Source organism: Narcine bancroftii, chromosome 3 (assembly GCF_036971445.1).
Source record: "Narcine bancroftii isolate sNarBan1 chromosome 3, sNarBan1.hap1, whole genome shotgun sequence".
Classification (NCBI taxonomy): Eukaryota; Metazoa; Chordata; class Chondrichthyes; order Torpediniformes; family Narcinidae; genus Narcine; species Narcine bancroftii.
The window spans coordinates 234,209,889-234,230,117 of record NC_091471.1 but is presented as its reverse complement, the minus strand read 5'-3'; the positions used below and the strand labels follow the sequence as shown (position 1 = coordinate 234,230,117).

General features: G+C 45.1%; 1 protein-coding gene across 8 annotated transcripts in view; it reads left to right on the top strand.

The window, feature by feature from the left end:
* LOC138758299 (scavenger receptor cysteine-rich type 1 protein M130-like) overlaps nucleotides 1–15,515 on the top strand; it is an 80,141-nt gene extending 64,626 nt beyond the window's left edge. For 7 of the 8 annotated variants that reach the window (XM_069927020.1, XM_069927017.1, XM_069927019.1 and 4 more), the window contains 4 exons: nucleotides 166–465; nucleotides 10,403–10,720; nucleotides 12,648–12,932; nucleotides 15,265–15,515. In XM_069927020.1, the coding sequence (XP_069783121.1) occupies nucleotides 166–465; nucleotides 10,403–10,720; nucleotides 12,648–12,932; nucleotides 15,265–15,281 (920 nt within the window). In that variant the 3' untranslated portion in view covers nucleotides 15,282–15,515. The remainder of the gene's footprint in view (nucleotides 1–165; nucleotides 466–10,402; nucleotides 10,721–12,647; nucleotides 12,933–15,264) is intronic. The other variant, XM_069927021.1, reaches the window with a different exon arrangement.
* The last annotated feature ends 4,714 nt before the right edge of the window (nucleotides 15,516–20,229 follow it).

The window sequence follows — 20,229 nt, the reverse complement described above, 5'->3', positions numbered from 1 at the left end:
CAGGCAAGAGGGGCTGAGGGGCTATAAACCCCCACTCCATGACCGCTGGTTGTCGCCGTTAGAGCCATCGGTGGCTTCTTTGCGGCAGGCGACAATGTGGGGCCTCAGTGTCTGAACGCTTCAACTCTCTGTTCTCTCCCCACACCCCACCCCCACCAATGGCAGACCGAGCGCCGAAACCCAGAGCGAGGGTTACACATCTTGGCGACACACATTTCCAGCGGGAGGTCCGCATCAGGTGCACAGCCCCCAAAGCCTATCGGGGAAGTGTCTACAACCTGCACAAGGAAGGCCAGGAACGTGTACTGCATCAGCCGATCCCCAAGAGAAGTTACTACACCTGGTTTGACATCGACAACCTGGATGGGGCAAATGCCGGGAACTACACATGCAGCTATGAAACTGAGCTCCAGGGGAAAAAGTACAGGTCAGAGCTGAGTGACCCAGTCGAACTCAACATACTCGGTGAGAATCCCACCCAGTCACCATCTCAGTCTTTTAAAGGACATGGGCAATTTAACATTGTTTCATGGCATTGAAAAGGATTCTAGAACTTTAGCTGTAAAGTTGGCCAATGTAGAATTCAAAGGGTTCTGGGACTGTAGCTGTAAAAGTTGGCCAATGTAGAATTCAAAGTATTCCGGAACTGTAGCTGTGAAATTTGGCCAACATAGAATGCAAAGGATTCTGGGACTTTAACTGTAAAAGTTGGCCAACGTAGAATGTAAAGGATTCTGAGACAGTAGCTGTGAAAGTTGACTAACATAGAATGCAAAGAATTATGGGACAGTAGCTGTAAAAGTTGGCCAACATAGAATGCAAAGAATTATGGGACAGTAGCTGTGAAAGTTGACTAATGTAGAATGCAAAGGATTATGTGACAGTAGCTATAAAAGTTGGCCAGTGTAGAATGCAAAGGATTCTGGGACAGTAGCTGTAACAGTCACTAAGTTTTGTTTTCATAGAATTAATTAAGAGTTTGATTTCCTCAGAAATGCTGCCACGTAAATCAGTTGTAAAGCCTTTCTTACCTTGTCTTCCAAGATGCAACATTAAACACCTGTGGGAGGCCAGATTAGAAATATTGGTCGTCCTTCGGTTCGAAGAAGACACCCTTGTTGTGCATTTCATCTGTGGACATGAAGGTGACTCTGCCAGTCCCAGTCTGGAAGCCCAGAGCCCAGCCCAACGGGGTGGCAGTGGTGGGGGGGGGGGAGGCGGGGAAGGAGGGGAGGCTACTGGAAGTCTGTGGTGGTTATAACCATGGCTGCTGCCTTGTGATGCTGTTTGCGGCCTTTCACCTGTTTTTGGCAGTGCCTTTCTTCGCGACTGGTGTGCGCTCCACTACACAGGTCATCTCATTCTCCTGGCTGGTGTCTTTACAGTGCCGGCATGGATGGCCTCGAGGTCTCCAGTTCACCACAGAAAAGCTGATGAGGGGTACGGTGGGTCATCCGTTCCCACATCGTGCCCCAGCCACCGGAGCTGGGCCCTGGTGAACTGGGACTCGACACTGGCGGACTTCACGCAGCCCGGACATTAAGGCCAGAGACACGGTCTCGCCTACGGATGCCAAGGATGGGGCGGGTATGCGGAATTTGATGTGAATCCTGTCCACGGAGGAGAGAAGGGATGACCATAGCCCTGTGGATGTCCAGCTTAGTGGAGATGGCGAACGTCGTGTTGATCGAGCGCTCTGGTTTGCAGCCTCCCCAGAGCCTGGCTGATCCTGGAGTCAATTTCTTTGTCCAAAGACCCATCGCTTGAGATGATGCTTCCCCAAGGATTGGAGCTAACAGCTCAGAAACAGGCCAACTTGGCCCTTCCAGTCCATGCTGAACACTTTCTCACTCCTCACCCAGCTGACCCACACTCAACCCGTAAACCTCCATTCCTTTCCCGTCTAGCTTCTTCTTAAGAAGTCAGCCTCCACCACTTCATCTGGAAGCCCGATCCACACGCCTGCCCCTCTCTGAGTGATGAAGTCCCCCCTCATGTTTCCTCTCAACTTTTGCCCCTTAACTCTTAGTTCATGTTGTCTCATTTGTGTCTCCCCCTTTCTTAAAGGAAAAAGCCTCTCCACATCCCCTCTCTCAATACCCCTAATCATTTTAAACACCTCAATCAAATCCACTCTCAATCTTCTATGCTTCAAAGAATAAAGATCTCACTTATTTAACCTTTCCCTGTAACTTAGACCCTGTATCCCCGGCAACACTCAAATCAATCTTCTCTGCTCTCTCCAATTTGTGGAGATCTTTCTATACTTTGGTGACCAAAACTGCACACAATTCTCCAAGTTTGGCCTCACCAATGCCATGTACAATTTTACCAACACATCCCAGCTCCTAGACTCAATGCTCAGATTTATAAAGGCCAACTTCTTCACCACCCCGTCCACATGTGACCCCACCTTCAGGGAACTGTCCCATTATTCCTAGATCCCTCTGTTCTACTGCAACATTCCCCCCCCCCCCCCCATTCACCATGTATGTCCTACTCCTACCCAAATGTAACACCTCACACTTCTCTGCATTATACTCCATCAGCCATCTTTCAGCCCACTCTTCCAACTGGCCCGAATCCCTCCGCAAGCTTTGAAACCCTGCTTCATCATCCACAGCTCCGCCGATCTTAGTATCATCCGCAGATGACCAATCCAATTTACCGCCCCATTGTCCAGATTGTTAATGTATATGACAAACAGTAATGGACCCAAGACTGAACCCTGAGGCACGCCATGAGTCACCAATCTGACAAACCCTTCTCCACCTCAGCTCTCTGGCATCTCCCATCCAACTGTTGTTGAATCATTTTATTCCTACAATGTTAATACCCCATGATTGAAACTTCCTGACTAACCTTCCCTGAGGAACCTTATCAAAGGCCTCATTAAAGTCCATATACACAACATCCACTGCCTTCCCCTCATCAACATTCCTGGTAACCTCCTCAGAAAATTTGCTAAGGTCTGTCAGACATGATCGTCCCTCACAAATCCATGTTGACTGTTCCTAATCAAACTTGCCTATCCAAATGTTGATATATACCATCTCTAAGAATACTTTCCATTAACTTATCCACTAATGATGTCAAATCTACAGGACTATAATTACTAGATTTACTGCTAGCACCTTGTTTTAAACATGAACTCCCCTCCAGTCCTCCGGCACCATTATCCATCAAAGCTCCTACTATTTCTGCACTAACCTCCCTCAAGGTCCGAGTGTTATGAGCCCAGAGGACCACAAAACACTGCAGTAGTAGATATTCACCAAGACAAATGGTTACTTAACAAAAGTTGCTTTTAATTATCTTTAAACATGAAAACAGAATCACATTTTAACTTATCACTATTAACTTAACTAACCTAACTTAACCCCCTTCTAATTCTAAGTGCATGTGTATGTAATGTGTGTGTAAGTTCAGAAAAGTTATTTGGTTCACAGTCCAATCTCACTTCTCACTCCTCCAAGTTCACTGGTTGCATGCTATTCTTATACTGTGCACAGAATTTAACATTTACAAAGTTCACCAGGCTTTGGTGCTTGAAAGGTAAATGGTTACCACTCAGGAAGGTTCTTGTTGGTTTTCAGAGAGAGATTTGTTGTTCCAGAACATCCACAACTGTTTCTTTTTTAATTAGCCACTTCAGTGTCTTGCTGACGAAACTTGCCCCTTCAGGGTTCTCCAGATGATAACCTCTTGTTTTTCAGGTCACCACAGAGTTCCATTTTGTTTCCCTTATTCCAAGTGAAACATTAGGGTGCAAGTCAGTCCTCTCTTCATGCATGAACCACAAAGGCTTCGACCAAGCAGAATCAAGAAATTACAACCCGTCTTCCAAATCAAGCTTTTCACAAGCTTGCCAGCTTGTCCTGTTCCAGTCCCAGCTGCTGTTGCAGACTGTAACACTGCAGAACTGATCTCTCTCTCTCTCTCTCTCTCTCTCTCTCTCTCTCAGAGAGAAAGCCTGTTTGACTATTTCTGCTTGTAAAACCACATGACCCTCTTAGAACAGCAAGTCCCACTCCAGACAGTCTGCAGCTCCAACAAGTTCTTTCATCTGTTGCCCTTTTGTAAACAACAATCCATTAGTTTTTTTAAAATTTTTTTATTTTTCACACCATAAACCACATTGACCATGATACATACATTTTCCTTTTCAAATATATACAGTGTCATTTTCTCCCAACCCCACCCTCCTCCCATCCCACCCTCCCCATTTCCCCCCCATCCATTTAAAGTACAAAATCTAAGCTACATTAAACCAGTCAAACAATGTTGTCATTCAATAAAAATAAACAAGAAATTCCACTGAGTCAATTCTTTTCATTTCCTTCTCCTTTCGTTAATTTAGGTGGTAAATGTCCCCGGTAGGTTTTCTCTATTGTGCTTCATGTATGGCTCCCATATTTGTTCAAATATTTCAATATTATTTCTTAAACTATATGTTATTTTTTCTAATGGAATACATTTATACATTTCTATATACCATTGTTGTATTCTCAAATTATCTTCCAATTTCCAGGTTGACATAATACATTTTTTTGCTATGGCTAGAGCTATCTTAACAAATCTTTTTTGTGCACCATCCAAATCAAGTCCAAATTCTTTGTTTTTTATGTTACTTAGGAGGAAGATCTCTGGGTTTTTTGGTATATTGTTTTCTGTAATTTTATTTAATATCTGGTTTAGATCTTCCCAAAATTTTTCTACTTTCTCACATGTCCAGATTGCATGAATTGTTGTTCCCATTTCCTTTTTACAACGAAAACTTCTGTCAGATACTGTTGAGTCCCATTTATTTAACTTTTGAGGTGTAATGTATAGCCTGTGTATCCAGTTATATTGTATCATACGTAACCTCATATTTATTGTATTTCTCATCGTTCCAGAACATAACTTCTCCCATGTTTCCTTTTTTATCTTTATATTTAAATCTTGTTCCCATTTTTGTTTAGTTTTACCATTTGTTTCCTCCTTCCTTTTTTATCTTTATATTTAAATCTTGTTCCCATTTTTGTTTAGTTTTACCATTTGTTTCCTCATTCTCATTTTCTTGCACTTTAATAAACATATTTGTTATAAATCTTTTGATTATCATTGTATCTGTAATCACATATTCAAAGTTACTTCCCTCTGGTAACCTCAGACTGCTTCCTAATTTGTCCTTCAAGTAGGATCTCAATTGGTAATATGTCAGCACTGTATCTTGAGTTATATTGTATTTATCTTTCATTTGTTCAAAGGATAATAATCTATTTCCTGAAAAACAATTTTCTATTCTTTTGATCCCTTTTTTCTCCCATTCTCTAAATGAAAGGTTATCTATTGTAAAAGGGAGTAACTGATTTTGCGTCATTATTAGTTTTGGTAATTGGTAATTTGTTTTATTCCTTTCTACATGAATCTTCCTCCAAATATTGAGCAGATGATGTAATACTGGAGAACTCCTACGTTGTACCAATTTTTCATCCCATTTATATAATATGCGTTCAGGTATCTTTTCCCCTATTTTATCTAGTTCTAATCTAGTCCAATCTGGCTTTTCCCTTGTTTGGTAAAAATCTGATAGGTATCTTAATTGTGCGGCTCTATAATAATTTTTAAAGTTTGGTAGTTGTAAGCCTCCTTGTTTATACCATTCTGTTAATTTATCTAGTGCTATCCTCGGTTTCCCCCCTTTCCATAAAAATTTCCTTATTATTTTCTTTAACTCCTTGAAGAATTTCTCTGTCAAGTGTATTGGCAATGCCTGAAATAGGTATAATATCCTTGGGAAAATGTTCATTTTAATACAGTTTATCCTTCCTATTAGTGTTAATGGTAAATCTTTCCAATGCTCTAAATCGCCCTGTAATTTTTTCATTAGTGGATAATAATTGAGTTTATATAGATGGCCGAGACTTTTATTTATTTGTATACCTAGGTATCTTATTGCTTGCATTTGCCATCTGAATGGTGATTCTTTCTTAAATTTTGAGAAATCTGCATTATTCATTGGCATTGCTTCACTTTTATTTACATTAATCTTGTACCCTGACACTTCTCCATATTCCTTCAATTTCCTATGTAATTATTTTATTGATATTTCTGGTTCTGCTAAGTATATTATAACATCATCTGCAAATAGACTGATTTTATATTCCTTGTCTTTTATTTTTATTCCTTTTAATTTATTTTCTGTTCTTATCAGTTCTGCTAGTGGTTCTATGGCTAATGCGAACAATAAAGGAGATAGTGGGCATCCCTGCCTTGTTGATCTGCTTAAGTTAAATTGTTTTGATATATATCCATTTACTGTCACTTTCGCCAATGGCCCCTTATATAATGCTTTAATCCAATTAATATATTTCTCTGGTAAGCTGAATTTTTGTAGTACTTTGAATAAATAATTCCATTCTACTCTGTCAAAGGCCTTCTCTGCGTCTAAAGCAACCACTACTGTTGGAGTTTTATTTCCTTCTACTGCATGAATTAAGTTAATAAATTTAGAGATATTGTCTGTTGTTCGTCTTTTTTTAATAAATCCAGTTTGGTCTAGATTTACCATTTTAGGTACATACTCTGCTAATCTGTTTGCTAATAGTTTAGCTATTATCTTATAATCTTTGTTAAGTAGAGATATTGGTCTATATGATGCTGGTGCAAGTGGATCTTTCCCTGTCTTTGGTATTACTGTAATTATTGCTGTTTTACATGACTCTGGTAAGCTTTGTGTTTTATCAATCTGGTTGATTACTTCCAGAAGGGGAGGAATTAATAAATCTTTAAATGTTTTATAGAATTCTATTGGGATTCCATCCTCTCCTGGTGTTTTATTGTTCGGTAGTTTTTTATTATCTCCTGTATTTCTTCTATTTCAAATGGTTTTGTTAATTTATTTTTTTCCTCTGTTTGTAATTTCGGTAGTTCAATTTTAGTTAAAAATTCATCTATTTTATCTTCTTTCCCTTTGTTTTCAGTTTGATATAGTTGTTCGTAGAATTCTCTGAAGTTTTCGTTAATCTCCGTTGGATTATATGTGATTTGCTTGTCTTTTTTCCTTAATGCCAATACCATTCTCTTAGTTTGTTCTGTCTTAAGCTGCCGCGCTAGAATTTTGTGCGTTTTTTCTCCTAGTTCATAATATTTCTGTTTTGTCTTCATTATTTTCTTCTCCACCTTATATGTTTGTAGTGTTTCATATTTTATTTTTTTATCTGCCAATTCTCTTCTTTTAGTTGTTTCTACCTTCATTGCTAATTCTTTTTCTATATTTGCTATTTCCCTTTCCAACTGTTCTGTTTCCTGTTTGTAGTCCTTCTTCATCTTAGTTACATAACTTATTATTTGCCCTCTGATGAACGCTTTCATTGCGTCCCATAGTATAAACTTATCTTTCACTGATTCCGTATTTATTTCAAAGTACATTTTAATTTGTCTTTCAATGAATTCTCTAAAATTCTGCCTTTTAAGTAGCATGGAGTTTAATCTCCATCTATACATTCTTGGTGGGATGTCCTCTAACTCTATTGTCAATAACAGGGGTGAATGGTCCGATAATAGTCTAGCTTTATATTCCGTTTTCCTAACTCTCTCTTGCATGTGAGCTGATAACAGGAATAGGTCTATTCTTGAGTATGTTTTATGTCTACCCGAATAATATGAATATTCCTTTTCCTTTGGGTGTTGTTTCCTCCATATATCCAAAAGTTGCATTTCTTGCATTGATTTAATTATAAATTTGGTTACTTTGTTCTTTCTATTAATTTTTTTCCCAGTTTTATCCATGTTTGAATCCAAATTAAGATTGAAATCCCCTCCTATTAGTATGTTCCCTTGCGTGTCTGCTATCTTCAAAAAGATATCTTGCATAAATTTTTGATCTTCTTCATTAGGTGAATATATCTGAATATATCTGACATTTTATCATTACATATCTCCCTGCTGGATGTATTATTTCCTCTTCTATTTTGATTGGTACATTTTTACTGATTAATATAGCTACTCCTCTGACTTTTGAATTATACGATGCTGCTGTTACATGTCCTATCCAATCTCTCTTTAATTTCTTGTGTTCCACTTCAGTTAAGTGTGTCTCTTGTATGAATGCTATATCAATTTTTTCTTTTTTCAGTAAATTTAACAGTTTCCTCCTTTTGATTTGGTTATGTATTCCCTTTGTCCCTTGTCGGACAACCACATCTCCCTTCTCCATTTGGATTTGCGAAATCACTCGCAAGCGTCAACTGATTTCGCAGTGACCGTAATTCTTCACCACGCAGCCCCCCCCAGAAAAGATTTTAATCTTCATATATAACAAAGGTCACTCTCTTAATTCCCTCCTTACTTCCTTTCTTCCCTTACTTTCCCTTCTTAGTTCTTATCTATACTCTATTTTTTTTAAAATATATTGCTTTCTCCAATATATTTTCTCTTGTTGTATATCTTAGGAATTTTACTAGAATGGATCTTGGTTTTTGTTGTGGTTGTGGTTTAGGGGCTAATGTTCTATGTGCCCTTTCTATTTCCATTTCTTCCTGTAATTCTGGTCTTCCTAGGACCCTGGGGATCCATTCTTTTATAAATTCTCTCATATTCTTGCCTTCTTCATCTTCCTTAAGGCCCACTATCTTTATATTGTTTCTTCTATTATAATTTTCCATTACATCTACCTTCTGAGCTAACAGCTCTTGTGTCTCTTTAACTTTTTTATTAGATTCTTCTAATTTCTTTTTTAAGTCATCTACTTCCATTTCTATGGCTGTTTCTCATTCTTCCACCTTGTCTACTCTTTTTCTTATATCTGACATGATCATCTCTAATCTATTCATTTTTTCTTCTGTACTTTTTATTCTTTTTATTTCACTGAATTCTTGTGACTGCCATTCTTTTACTGATTCCATATATTCTTTAAAAAAATATATCCATGTACTTGCCCTTCTCTTCTTCTTCCATTTCTCTGTGTTCTTCCTCTTCTTCTGAGTCCACTCCAGTATCTATGTCCTTAACCTCTGTCTCTTCTGGTTTTCCTGTTGGGTTATTTGTTTTATCTTGTTGAGTATTTTTGGTCTTCTTATTTTTATTAGAAGTGTCTTGCTGCTGGTCTTCTTCCTCTGAGTTGGTCATCTGTTGTTTCTTTGATTTCTTTTTACTCTCTTCTTTCTTGTTTTCGTTATTTTCTATGTTCTCCTCTTGCTGCTTTGTTGTGGTTGCCAATTTCAGCTGCGGAGATCGACTCCTCAGCTGGTCCCCCCTCCTGTCAGTGTTATTTTTGTCTTGCCCATCATTCTCGCGCATGCGCGGTTGCGCACTTTTGTATTCCCGAGCTTGGGGCTTCAACTGACCCGAGGGAGCGGGCTTCTCTCTCCGCGGCGGGCCTCCTCAGACAGGTAAGGCCTTCACCTTCTTCTTCCGACGTCTTTTCTTCTTCTCTTCTTCCCGTTGCTTTTGGCTTTTCTTTCTTCGCTGCCATTTTCTCCACTCCTTTATTTTCACTTTATTTTAGTTTTTGTGTTTGTGCCTTTGTTTTTTCTCTGTTTTTTTTTTAACTTTTCCGGAGAGGGCTGGAGTTCCCCGACTGGCCACTACTCCATCACGTGACTCCTCAGTTTGGAACAAGTTGAAGTAGTGAACGGGGGCTCAAATTTGACACAAGTAGAATTTGGATGGGTACATGGATGGGTGCAGCTCAATGGGACTGGGCAGAATAATAGATTCCCCCCCCCCCCCCCACCCACACCAGAAGGGTCGAACGGGCCTGTTTCTGTGCTGCAATGTGATAGTTCTACAGATGGATGACCATCGAGAATTGATTGCTGGGTGCTGATACCTTATTGAATGATGAATCATTTCCATGTTCTATGGCTGGTCATGAGTAGTGTTCCTTCCATTTTAGTAAAATCGCATGCATCGCCAAAAGTGCACCAAAAGACTTGGCGCCACTCTGAACCAAAGACAGAGACGAATCATTCCCTCCCGTTGTGCTGAAGAGGGCCATCAATTAAATCTATCTATAAATGTGTGGAAAGCCTCTCTCCGATAGTTTTCTAGACTAGGACAAGTCAGGAACATATGAATTAATGACACTTCTCTGCTCTTTCACCTGTCACACCAGGGAGTCACATTGGAGGGTTTAGGAATATATGGGTCAGCACAACATTAAGGACTGAAGGGCCTGTACTGCACTGTCGTGTTCTATGTTCTATACAGTATGGTAACAGGCTATTTTGGCCCACGAGTCCGTGCATCCCTAATTTACACCTCTTTAATCCACACCGGAGCCCCCCTGGGGGAAAACCCATGCACACACTGTGAGAACATACAAACTCTGTACAGACAACATGGGATTTGAATTGCGGTTGCTGGCCCCGTAACAACGTCGCACTAACTGTGCCGCCCGTCCCTTGACCTGCAGGCGCCCAGCTTAGGCTGGTTCCGGACATGGGCCCGTGCAATGGCGTGGTTGAGATGCACTACAAAGGCCATTGGGGACCCCTGTGCATCCACCGCAGGTGGACCAGGCCCAACGCGGAGGTGGTCTGCCGGCAGCTGAACTGCGGCTTCTCCCAACCTGCCCGGGGCTCCCCGAGAGGGGAGGCTATGGGGCAGCCCGCTCCGCTGAGCACCATAGATTGCAATGGCAGCGAGGCATCTCTTTGGAAATGTTCCCTCACTGCAGCTCCCAGGGATTACCGCTGTTCTCCATGGCAACTGGCAGTGGTCAACTGCACAGGTAAGTCAATGGAGGAAAGAAATGGTGTGGCACTGGGTGGGTGTAGGGTGTGCATACCATACCAGGTGACACCATCAGAGGGGGTGACTCCAAAACGAGTGTCTATAAAATTTTTGTGCCGAGTTTCAGCAGAAATGCATTTTTTTATATAAAAGAATCCCCGTCGTTTGTTATGACGACAAAAAACATTTACTTGTCAGCCCAGCTACCCCTACGAAGCTAAAACTCGATGCCCATTGACTTTTTGAACCTTCTCACGCACTCTGGTCGGAGCTGTCATTATTACGCAATGACCACGAGGTCTTGTCTACACGCGGAAACCAGCAAGCGCTGTTGTTTTTGTTGCTGCCGGGGTTTTTACATTCACTACTTTTGTCAACATTTCTGGTGATTTAGCCACAATATTGTGGACATTAATATTCGTGAACCGAGATCAATAACCTTTTTGAGAATGGAGTTGCAATGAGATTTCAGATTTATTTTCAAAGTCCGTACATGACGTCACCTACAGCCCTGAGATTACTTTATCCTGCAGGCTCAGCAGAATTCCCACTAATGGGTCATGCAAAAATTAAACTGTACACAGTGTGAACGTGTAAACAGATAAAAGAACTGTAAATGAATAATGAATGTAAGCAAACTGACTGTGCAATACAGGGAGAGAATCAATAAAGTGCACAATTTAGAGTCCTTAAACGAGTCCCTGATTGAGTTGGTCATTGAGGAGTGTGATGGTGGAGAGGTAGCTGCTGTTCCCGAACCTGGTGGTGCGATTCTCGTGGCCCCTCGAACTCTTTCCCTGATGGCAGCAGCGAGAACAGAGGATGTGCTGGGTGGTGGAGGCCCTTGACGATTGCTAGTGCCATCTAATGGCAGCTTTCCCATAGATGTTCTTGATGGCGGGGAGGGTTTTGCCTGTGATGTCCTGGGCTGCGTCCACGACCCTTTGGAGGGCTTTAGGCTTGGGGTGTATTGGGGTCCCTCATAACAGATCACGATGCAGCCAGTCAGCACATTTTCCACTGGCCCTCTGTAGAAATTTGCCAGGGGTTCCGGTGTTGTACCAAACCTCTGCAAACTCCTGGGGAAGTTGAGGCACCAAAGTGCTTTCTTCACGATGCCATTGATGTGTTGGGTCCAGGAAAGATCCTCTGAGATAGTCAATCCCATGAACCAAAAAGTGCTAATTCTCTCCACTTCTGATCCCCTGACCCTCCCCACTGTCAAGCACATCTACGGGGAACGCTTCTGTCAGAGAGCAGCAGCGATCATCAAAGACCCACTCACCACACAGCATATGCTCTGTCCTCACTGCTTCCATCAGGGAAAGAGGCCGAGGGGTCACGAGACTCGCACCTGCCAGGTTCAGGGACAGCGGCCACCCCTCAATTATCAGACTCCTCAACGACAGACTCAATCAGGGACTCGGTTAAGGACCCTGACTTCTACACTTGATTGATTTTCTCCCTGTATTGCACAGTCAGTTTGTTTACATTCATTATCTGTTTACGCTGTGTACAGTTTATGTTTTGCACTACCAATTAGTGATAATTCTGCCGTGCCCATGGGAAAAGGGATCTCGGGTTGCAGGTCATATATTTTGTTAAATTTAATTTCAGACCTACAGCATGGTAACAGGCCATTTTGGCCCATGATTCAATGCCGCCCAATTTACAACCCATTAACCTACACCCACAGTTGTTTTGAAAGGGGGATGAAACTGTAGTCCTCGGGGAAACCCACGCAGACTTAGGGGAGAATGTACCAACTCCTTACAGACAGTGCGGGATTTGAACCCTGGTCCTGATTGGTGGTGCTGTAAAGGCGCTGTGCCTCCCGCCACGCCAACCATGCCACCTCCCCCACGTATGTACTCTGAATCTGAATGCTATCACTAACCAGGTATACATTTTCTATTGTTGTTCAGAGAACCCGGAAGAACCCACCATTGAGATGGTGAGGCCGGTGGCTACGGGGCAGAGCGTTGGCCTTCGCTGCACGGCCCAGCCGATCTACGCCACCAGCCGCTTCTACTTGGAGATGGTCGACCGCCCCTCACTCTGGCTCACCCAGACACCCCCCGGGGCAGACTACAGTGCCATGTTTACCGTCCCCTCGCTCACCGGGGCTTACAGGTGCCTCTACGAGGTGCAGCGAGGTGGGGAGAGGTACAACTCTACGAGAAGCAGGGAGCTTCGCGTCTCGATCGGAAGTGAGTGCGGGGAAACATCCCCAGGGTTCAAAGGGCATGACGGCACTGGACGACCCTTCAGCCCACCAAATGGTGCCCACCTCTGTAACCCTACGCCAATCTCTCTCTCTCTCTTTCCTTCTGTCCTTTCCTCCCTTCCCCTCCCTCCCTATCAACCTTCCCCTTCCTTCCTCCTCCTCCCTGCTTTCCTCCTTCTCTCCTTCCTCCCTCCCTCCCTCCCTCCCTCCCTCCTACCCCTTCCTCCTTCTCTCCTCCCATCCTCCCTCCCACCCCCTTCATTCTCCCTCCCTCCCTCCCTCCCTCCCTCCTTCCCCTTCATTCTCCCTCCCTCCCTCCTTCCCCTTCATTCTCCCTCCCTCCCTACTTCCCCCTTCATTCTCCCTCCTTCTCTCCTTCTCCCCCTCCTCCCTCCCTCCCTCCCTCCCTCCCACCTTCTCCCTTCATTCTCCCTCCCTCCTTCCCCCTTCATTCTCCCTCCCTCCCTCCTTCACCATTCTCCCTCCCTCCTTCCCCCTTCATTCTCCCTCCCTCCTCCCCTCCCTCCTTCCCCTCCCTCCTTCCCCTCCCTCCTTCCCCTCCCTCCCTCCATCCTCCTTCCCACCCCCTTCATTCTCCCTCCCTCCCTCCCCTTCATTCTCTCTCCTTCCTTCCTCCCACCCTCCCTCCCCATTCATTCTCACTCCCCTTCATTCTCGCTCTTTCATCCCTCCCTCCCCATTTATTCTCCCTCCCTCACTCCCTCTTTTCTTCCTTCCCTACTCTCTCCCTCCCTCCTTCCTTCCACCCTCGAACACCAAGATATATACATCCCCACCACGATACAGGAACACAAACGCACACAACACCATCACCCAGATACAGGAACACGAACACACACACACAACCATCCAGATACAGGAAGACAAACACACACACACACACACACACACGCATACACGCGCACACACACGCACACACGTGCACACACACGCACACACACATCCCCCAGATGCAGGAACTTGAACACACACACAAATACACAAACACATACACAGCCACACACACACATACACACACACCACCACACAGATACAGGAACATAAACACACACACACACACACACACACACACACATTCACTCTCTCTCTCTCACAAACATGAGCACACTCTCTCACACATACATGCGCGTGCACACACACACACACACACACACACACACACACCAATACATACACACCCACACCAACTCATACACACCCACACACACACAGACACAGAAACTCTCACTCTCTCTCTTTCTCTCTAACACACACACCACGACTCCCCAGATACAGGACATGAACACACGCACGCACGCGCACACACACGCCACCCAGATACAGGAATACAAACACACACACACCATCACTCAGATAAAGGGAACATGAACACACACATACACACAGATATAGACATACTTACACACACACAGACACAGAAACACACACACCCCAGATACAGGAACATGAACACACAAACAGACAGACAGAAACACACACACACACAGACACACACACACCTGGACTACTGTGGGCAGTTTTGGTCACCTTATTGAGGAAGGATATCCTTGCCTTTGAGGGGGAGCAGAGAAGGTTCACTAGGCTGATACCGGGGATGGAAGGACTCACATATGAAGAAAGGTTGGATAGACTAGCCTTGTATTCTCTGGAATTTAGAAGATTGAGGGGTGATTGTAAAGAATGCTGGGAAAAACCAGAACCAGGGGCCATAGTTTAAGGATAAGGTGGAAAATTTTTAGGACTGAGATGAGGAAAAATTTCTTCTCTCAGAGAGTGGTAAATGTGTGGAATTCTTTGCCACAGGAAGTAGCTGATGCCAGTTCCCTGTCAATATTTAAGTGTAGGTTAGATTTGGCCCTTGTGGGGGTATGGGTTGAAGACAGGAACCGGGTACTGATCAGCCATGATCATAATGAATGGCGGTGTAGGCTTGAAGGGCCAAATGGCCGACTCCTACACCTATTTTCTATGTTTCTCACACACACACACACACACACACACACACACACACACACACACACACACACACACAGATACAGGAACATGAACACATACACATACTTGAAACCCCCCCCCCAACACACACTCATACACACTTACATGGACGCAGCTAGACATGCGCATCATGAGTTCAGGACCATCTTTGCCTGCTTTTATCAGAGATAATCCAACCCTCGTCAGCTGTGACGATGCTCCATACAAATCCCCACCCGCCTGCCTCAGGTGTCCCACACTCCCGTTCACCCCCACCCCCCCAAAACTTCTGCATTTGATTGACCTGCGATTCTTTCCAGGAGAAAATATTGACTGAAACGGTCACGACGTTGGTGGCTGGGGGCCCCATGATGAGTCCCACCTGCAGAATCACAGCATGGACACTTCATCGCCATCCTGCCCCGCTTTGCCAGCCGTTGAGCTCACCAAGAACTCTCAACAAGAACTCTCAACGAGAACCCTCAACGAGAACTCTCAATGTTTCTCATGAAGGGACTCTTTATCCTGACAGGAATTTCACGCCTTGAGATGATTAAAGCAATGAGAAATATATAGGAATTTATTCTTCGGCCGTTCTCGGAGGTGATGCGGTCTTGGTGTCCCTGTGGATGTTTACCCCATCTGCTTGGGTTTTGCTCGTAATGAGAACATAAAACATTCTAGCACAGTCCAGGCCCTTTGGCCCACAATATTATGCCAACCTATATAAACCTACTGAACAATCTAACCCTTCCCTGCCTCACAGCTCTCTTATTTTTCTTCCATCCATTTGTCTATCTAAGGGTCTCTTCAATGCCCCCAATGTTCCAGCCTCCACCATTGTCCCCGGCAAGGCATTCCAGGCCCCCACAGCTCTCTGTGTAAAAAATATTATCCTGAACTTCCCTCCCTTCACTTTGTACAGACGTCCTCTGGTGTTTGCTGATCCCGCCCTGGGAAACAGGCGCTGGCCGTCCACCCTATCGTCGCCTCTCAGAATCTTGTCGACCTCTATCAAGTCTCCTCTCATCCTTCTACCCTCCAAAGTGAAAAGTCCCAGCTCTCCTAACCTTGCCTCAGAAGACTTGTTTCCCAATCCAGGCAGTGTCCTGGTCAATCTCCTCTCCCCCCCTCCCCCCCCACTCCACGGCTTCCACATCCAGTCTCACCAGAGATTTTTAGAGTCGTAACATGAGCTCTCTACTCTTGAATTCAATCCCCTGACTAATGAAGCCCAGTGCCCCATCAACATTCTGAACTCTCCCATCCACCTGCGCGGCAACTTAAAAGATCTATGGATTTGGACCCCAAGGTCCCTCTGTTCTCTGATCTATGGCCTGATCCTTCCACTAGACACATATTCCCATTTCCTCCACTCTCTGCCTTCTGCAGGGACCGCTCCCGTGTCCACTCCTCCCCCCCCAACCAATTAACCTCTCGGCACCTACCACCCCCCCTCCCCGCTGTGGCCGCACTTCCTCCCCCTCAAGCACCATCCGGGGGGGGGGTGCCCCAAACAGGTAAAGCGATGCTTCGCTTTGTGCCTCCGTTGACCGCAACCTGTGCTGCTGCTGAGGTCTCCGCTATGGCAGAGAGACTGGGACGCGGACGGGGAGGCCGCTTCGTCGGGCACCCACGCTCTGTCCGCTGCCCCAGCGTGGACCTCCCAGCAGTCGCCCCACCTCAGTCCTCCATCCTATTCCCTTGCCAAAGTGGTCCATCCACGGTCGCATGTGCTGCCGGACTGAGACCACCTGCAAATGGGGGGAGCAACACCTCATCTTCCGACCGGGCGCCCTCCAAATGGATGGCATCAACATCGACTTTCGTTAAAACCCCCCCCCCCCCGCATTCGCATTCCCCACAGCTCTGCCTCTCCCTTCCTTCTCTCCTCCTGTACAGACAAGATAAATTCTCACCTCTCCACTGATCATATCCAACTAGCACCTTTTGTTCGCACCATCCCAATCTCAAGCTTTCTTGCTTCTGACTAATTCCTAGGAAGAAGGGCTCAGGCCCGAAATGTCAGCATCGGAGGACATGTTTGCCTCCTATGGGGTGTTGGGGGTGTGGGGGGGGGGGGTGTGCCGATCAGACCAGCCGAGTTCTTCCAGCATTTCAGTGTGTCTTCTCTACAATCTCTGCGTTCTTTCACACTGTTAAGAATCCTGCCTTTGACCACATACTCCACCTTCAAGTTCCACCTTCCAAGAGCCATCCCTCCATACTTATCCGGATTGAACTCCGCCTGTCACTTCTCTGCCCAGCTCTACATTCCTTCTATGTATAAACCAGATAACTATTGCAGCCCAGAAACAGGCCAACTTGGCCCTTCCAGTCCACGCCGAACACGTTCTCCCACCTCACCCCACTGACCCACACTCAACTCGTAACCCTCTGTTCCTTCCCCTTAAATGGCTGCCTCCGCCACTTTGTTCCACACAACCGCCCCTCTCTGGGTGAAAAAGCCGTCCCCCACTTTGTGTTTCCTCTTAACTCCTCCTCTCGTTTGTATCTCCCCCTTTCTTCGAGGTAAAAGCTCCCCATCTATCTATGGCCCGATAATTTTAAACACCTCCATCAAATCCCCTCTCAACTTTCTACGCTCCAAAGAACAAAGACCCAACTCAATGGTTCTCAACCTTTTTCTTTCCATTCACAGACCACTTTAAGTAATCCTGATGCCATCGGGGCTCTGTGATCAGTAAGGGATTGCTTCAGGTGGGATGTGGGTGGGACGGGAAGGTTGAGAATCACTGCTCTAGACCCGATTGTTACTGAAATATATGACTTGAAAAAAAAGGTCATTGGCCCATTTCCTTTGGAGTTCTGAAACTGGGCACATCACAGGTCAATGAGGGATGATTAAAACAGTGGTTTTCAAACTTTTTCTTCCCACCCACAGAGCACCTTTAGCAATCCCTTACTAATCTCAGAGCACCAATGGCAGAGGGATTACTTAAAGGGGTCTGTGAGTGGAAAGAGAGAGAACCTTCTACCTGCGAGCCCTTCTGGATGGGGTCAGTGACCCGGAGTGAATACCGGGCTTTCTCCATGTGGGCCACAATCGTGAAGCCCAGTTTAAATATCCTCCCTCTACCTGAGCAGGGGCTGGCTAAGGGCAGGGCATACTCTGGATAGTGGGCAGGCATGCCCCTGACTGGTAGGCTGGAGAGGCTGGAGAGGCTGGGCGGAGCCAGGGGAACGATGGGCAGCTGGATGCAACTTCTAACCACAGAGGTATGGTTAGCTTTGCCGATGTTAATAGCCCACCCCTTCAGAAGCCACCTCCTGCAAGGGCAAAGGGTGGTTGCATTCCATTGGAGTGGGGTGTGGGGATGGGGTGGGGATGGTTGAAGACTAAGGGGATCGATATGCCAATGTAGGTGACAATAATGGAACCTTTACCTTGACTGGAGTTTTTTAAAATCTTATTGAAGGATTTTGAAAGGATATTAAACCCTTCTGGGAGAATTGCAATTTGAAAATTACATCCAGGTTGGTACATTCACAAGTCATGGGAAAATTTGGTAATCGAAGTTGTCAAAAAAATTTTTTTTAAACAATATTTTTATTGATGTTTTACAATATGAACGATTGAGCAGATTTGTGCTGCAAGATTCAGGGAAAAAGTATTTTTCTTAAAAAAAAAACATTGTACTATATTCTTGTAATAAGCAAATCCAGAGCAGATTTAACAACAAAACCCCCGCCTCACAAAAAGAAAGAAAAATGTCAAAACCCTTTCCTCTAAGCAAGGTTTGCGAGTTCACGTGGTGAAAGGGGCAGAATCAGGCTGTTCAGCCCATCGAGCCTGCTCCGCCCTGAGCTCAACTGTTCCCGCATCAAGTTCCAAATTCCGGCCTTCTCCCCCTACCCCCTTGACCCCCTGACTTATTCGATACCTATCAATCTCCCCCTTAAACTCCCCCAATGATCAGGCCTCTACAGCTGTACGCGCCAACAAACTCCACAAATCCACAGCCGTCTAGATGAAGAAATTTCTGTTTTAATTGGGTCCCTTCTCATTCTAAGACCATGCCCTCGAGCCCTGGATTCACCCAGCCATCGACTCTGTCGATCCTTTCAGCATTTGAGAGTGAGATCCCCTCTCGTCCTTCGATACTCCAATGAATCCAGTCCGAGAGCTCCTAAACATTCCTCATACGTTAGCCCCTGCCTTCCAGGAATCATCCCGGTAAACCTTCTCCACACTCTCTCCAACATCAGTAGATCCCTTCAAAGATCAGTGGCCCCAAACTGCACACTGTTCTCCAAATGAGGCCCCATCGAGCCTCATCAACCCCTCTTTACCCTTAGACACTATTCCCCCTGAGATGAACGCAAACAGTCTGTACTCTAGGCTTCCAATGTGAGACCACCTGAAGTTTGGCATTCAGTTCAGGTCACCTCGCTGCTGGAAGCATGTGGTTGTGCTAGAAAGGGCACGGAGGAGATTCACAAGAATGGCCCCTAGATTGGAGAGCGCGCCTCTTGAAGATAGAACGTAGACCAACGCAGCACAGTTCAGGCTCCTTGGCCCCCGATGTTGTGTCGACCCATATATTCCTTTAAAAAAATGACTAAACCCTCCCTACCTTGTAACCCTCTATTTGTCTTCCATCCGTGTGTCCATCTAAGAGTCTCTTAAATGCCCCCAATGTTCCAACCTCCACCACTGTCCCCAACAAGGCATTCCAGGCACCCACTATTTTCTGTGTAAAGAGGTTTTACCCCTGAATTTCCCTCCCTTCACCTTGTACGCACATCCTCTGGTGTTTGCTGATTTCCTCCCCCCCCCCCCCCCCCCCAACAGGAAGCAGGCACTGGCTGTCCACCCTATCGACGCCTCTCAGAATCTTGTTGACCTCTGTGAAGTCCCTTCTACGCTCCAAAGAGAAAATCCCAGCTCTGCAAACCTTGCCTCATTTCCCAATCCAGGCAAAATCCAGATGAATCTCCTCTAACCCCTCTCCATAGCTTTCACATCCTTCCTGTAATGAGATGACCAGAACTGAACACAATACTCTAAATCTGGTCGCACCAGAGATTGGTAGAGTAGCGTGACCTCTCGACTCCTGAACTCAATCCCCCGACTAATGAATCCCAGTGTCCCATCGGCCTTCTGAACTCTCCTATGAGTGAACCTGGTCTTTTCTCCTGAGAGAGGTGGACACAATAACGAGAGGCATCGACCATGTGGACGGTCAGGCTTTTTCCCTGGGGGCTGAAATGGCAAACACAATGGGGGCTAGTTTGAAGGTGCCTGGAAGTTGGAGGGGGGG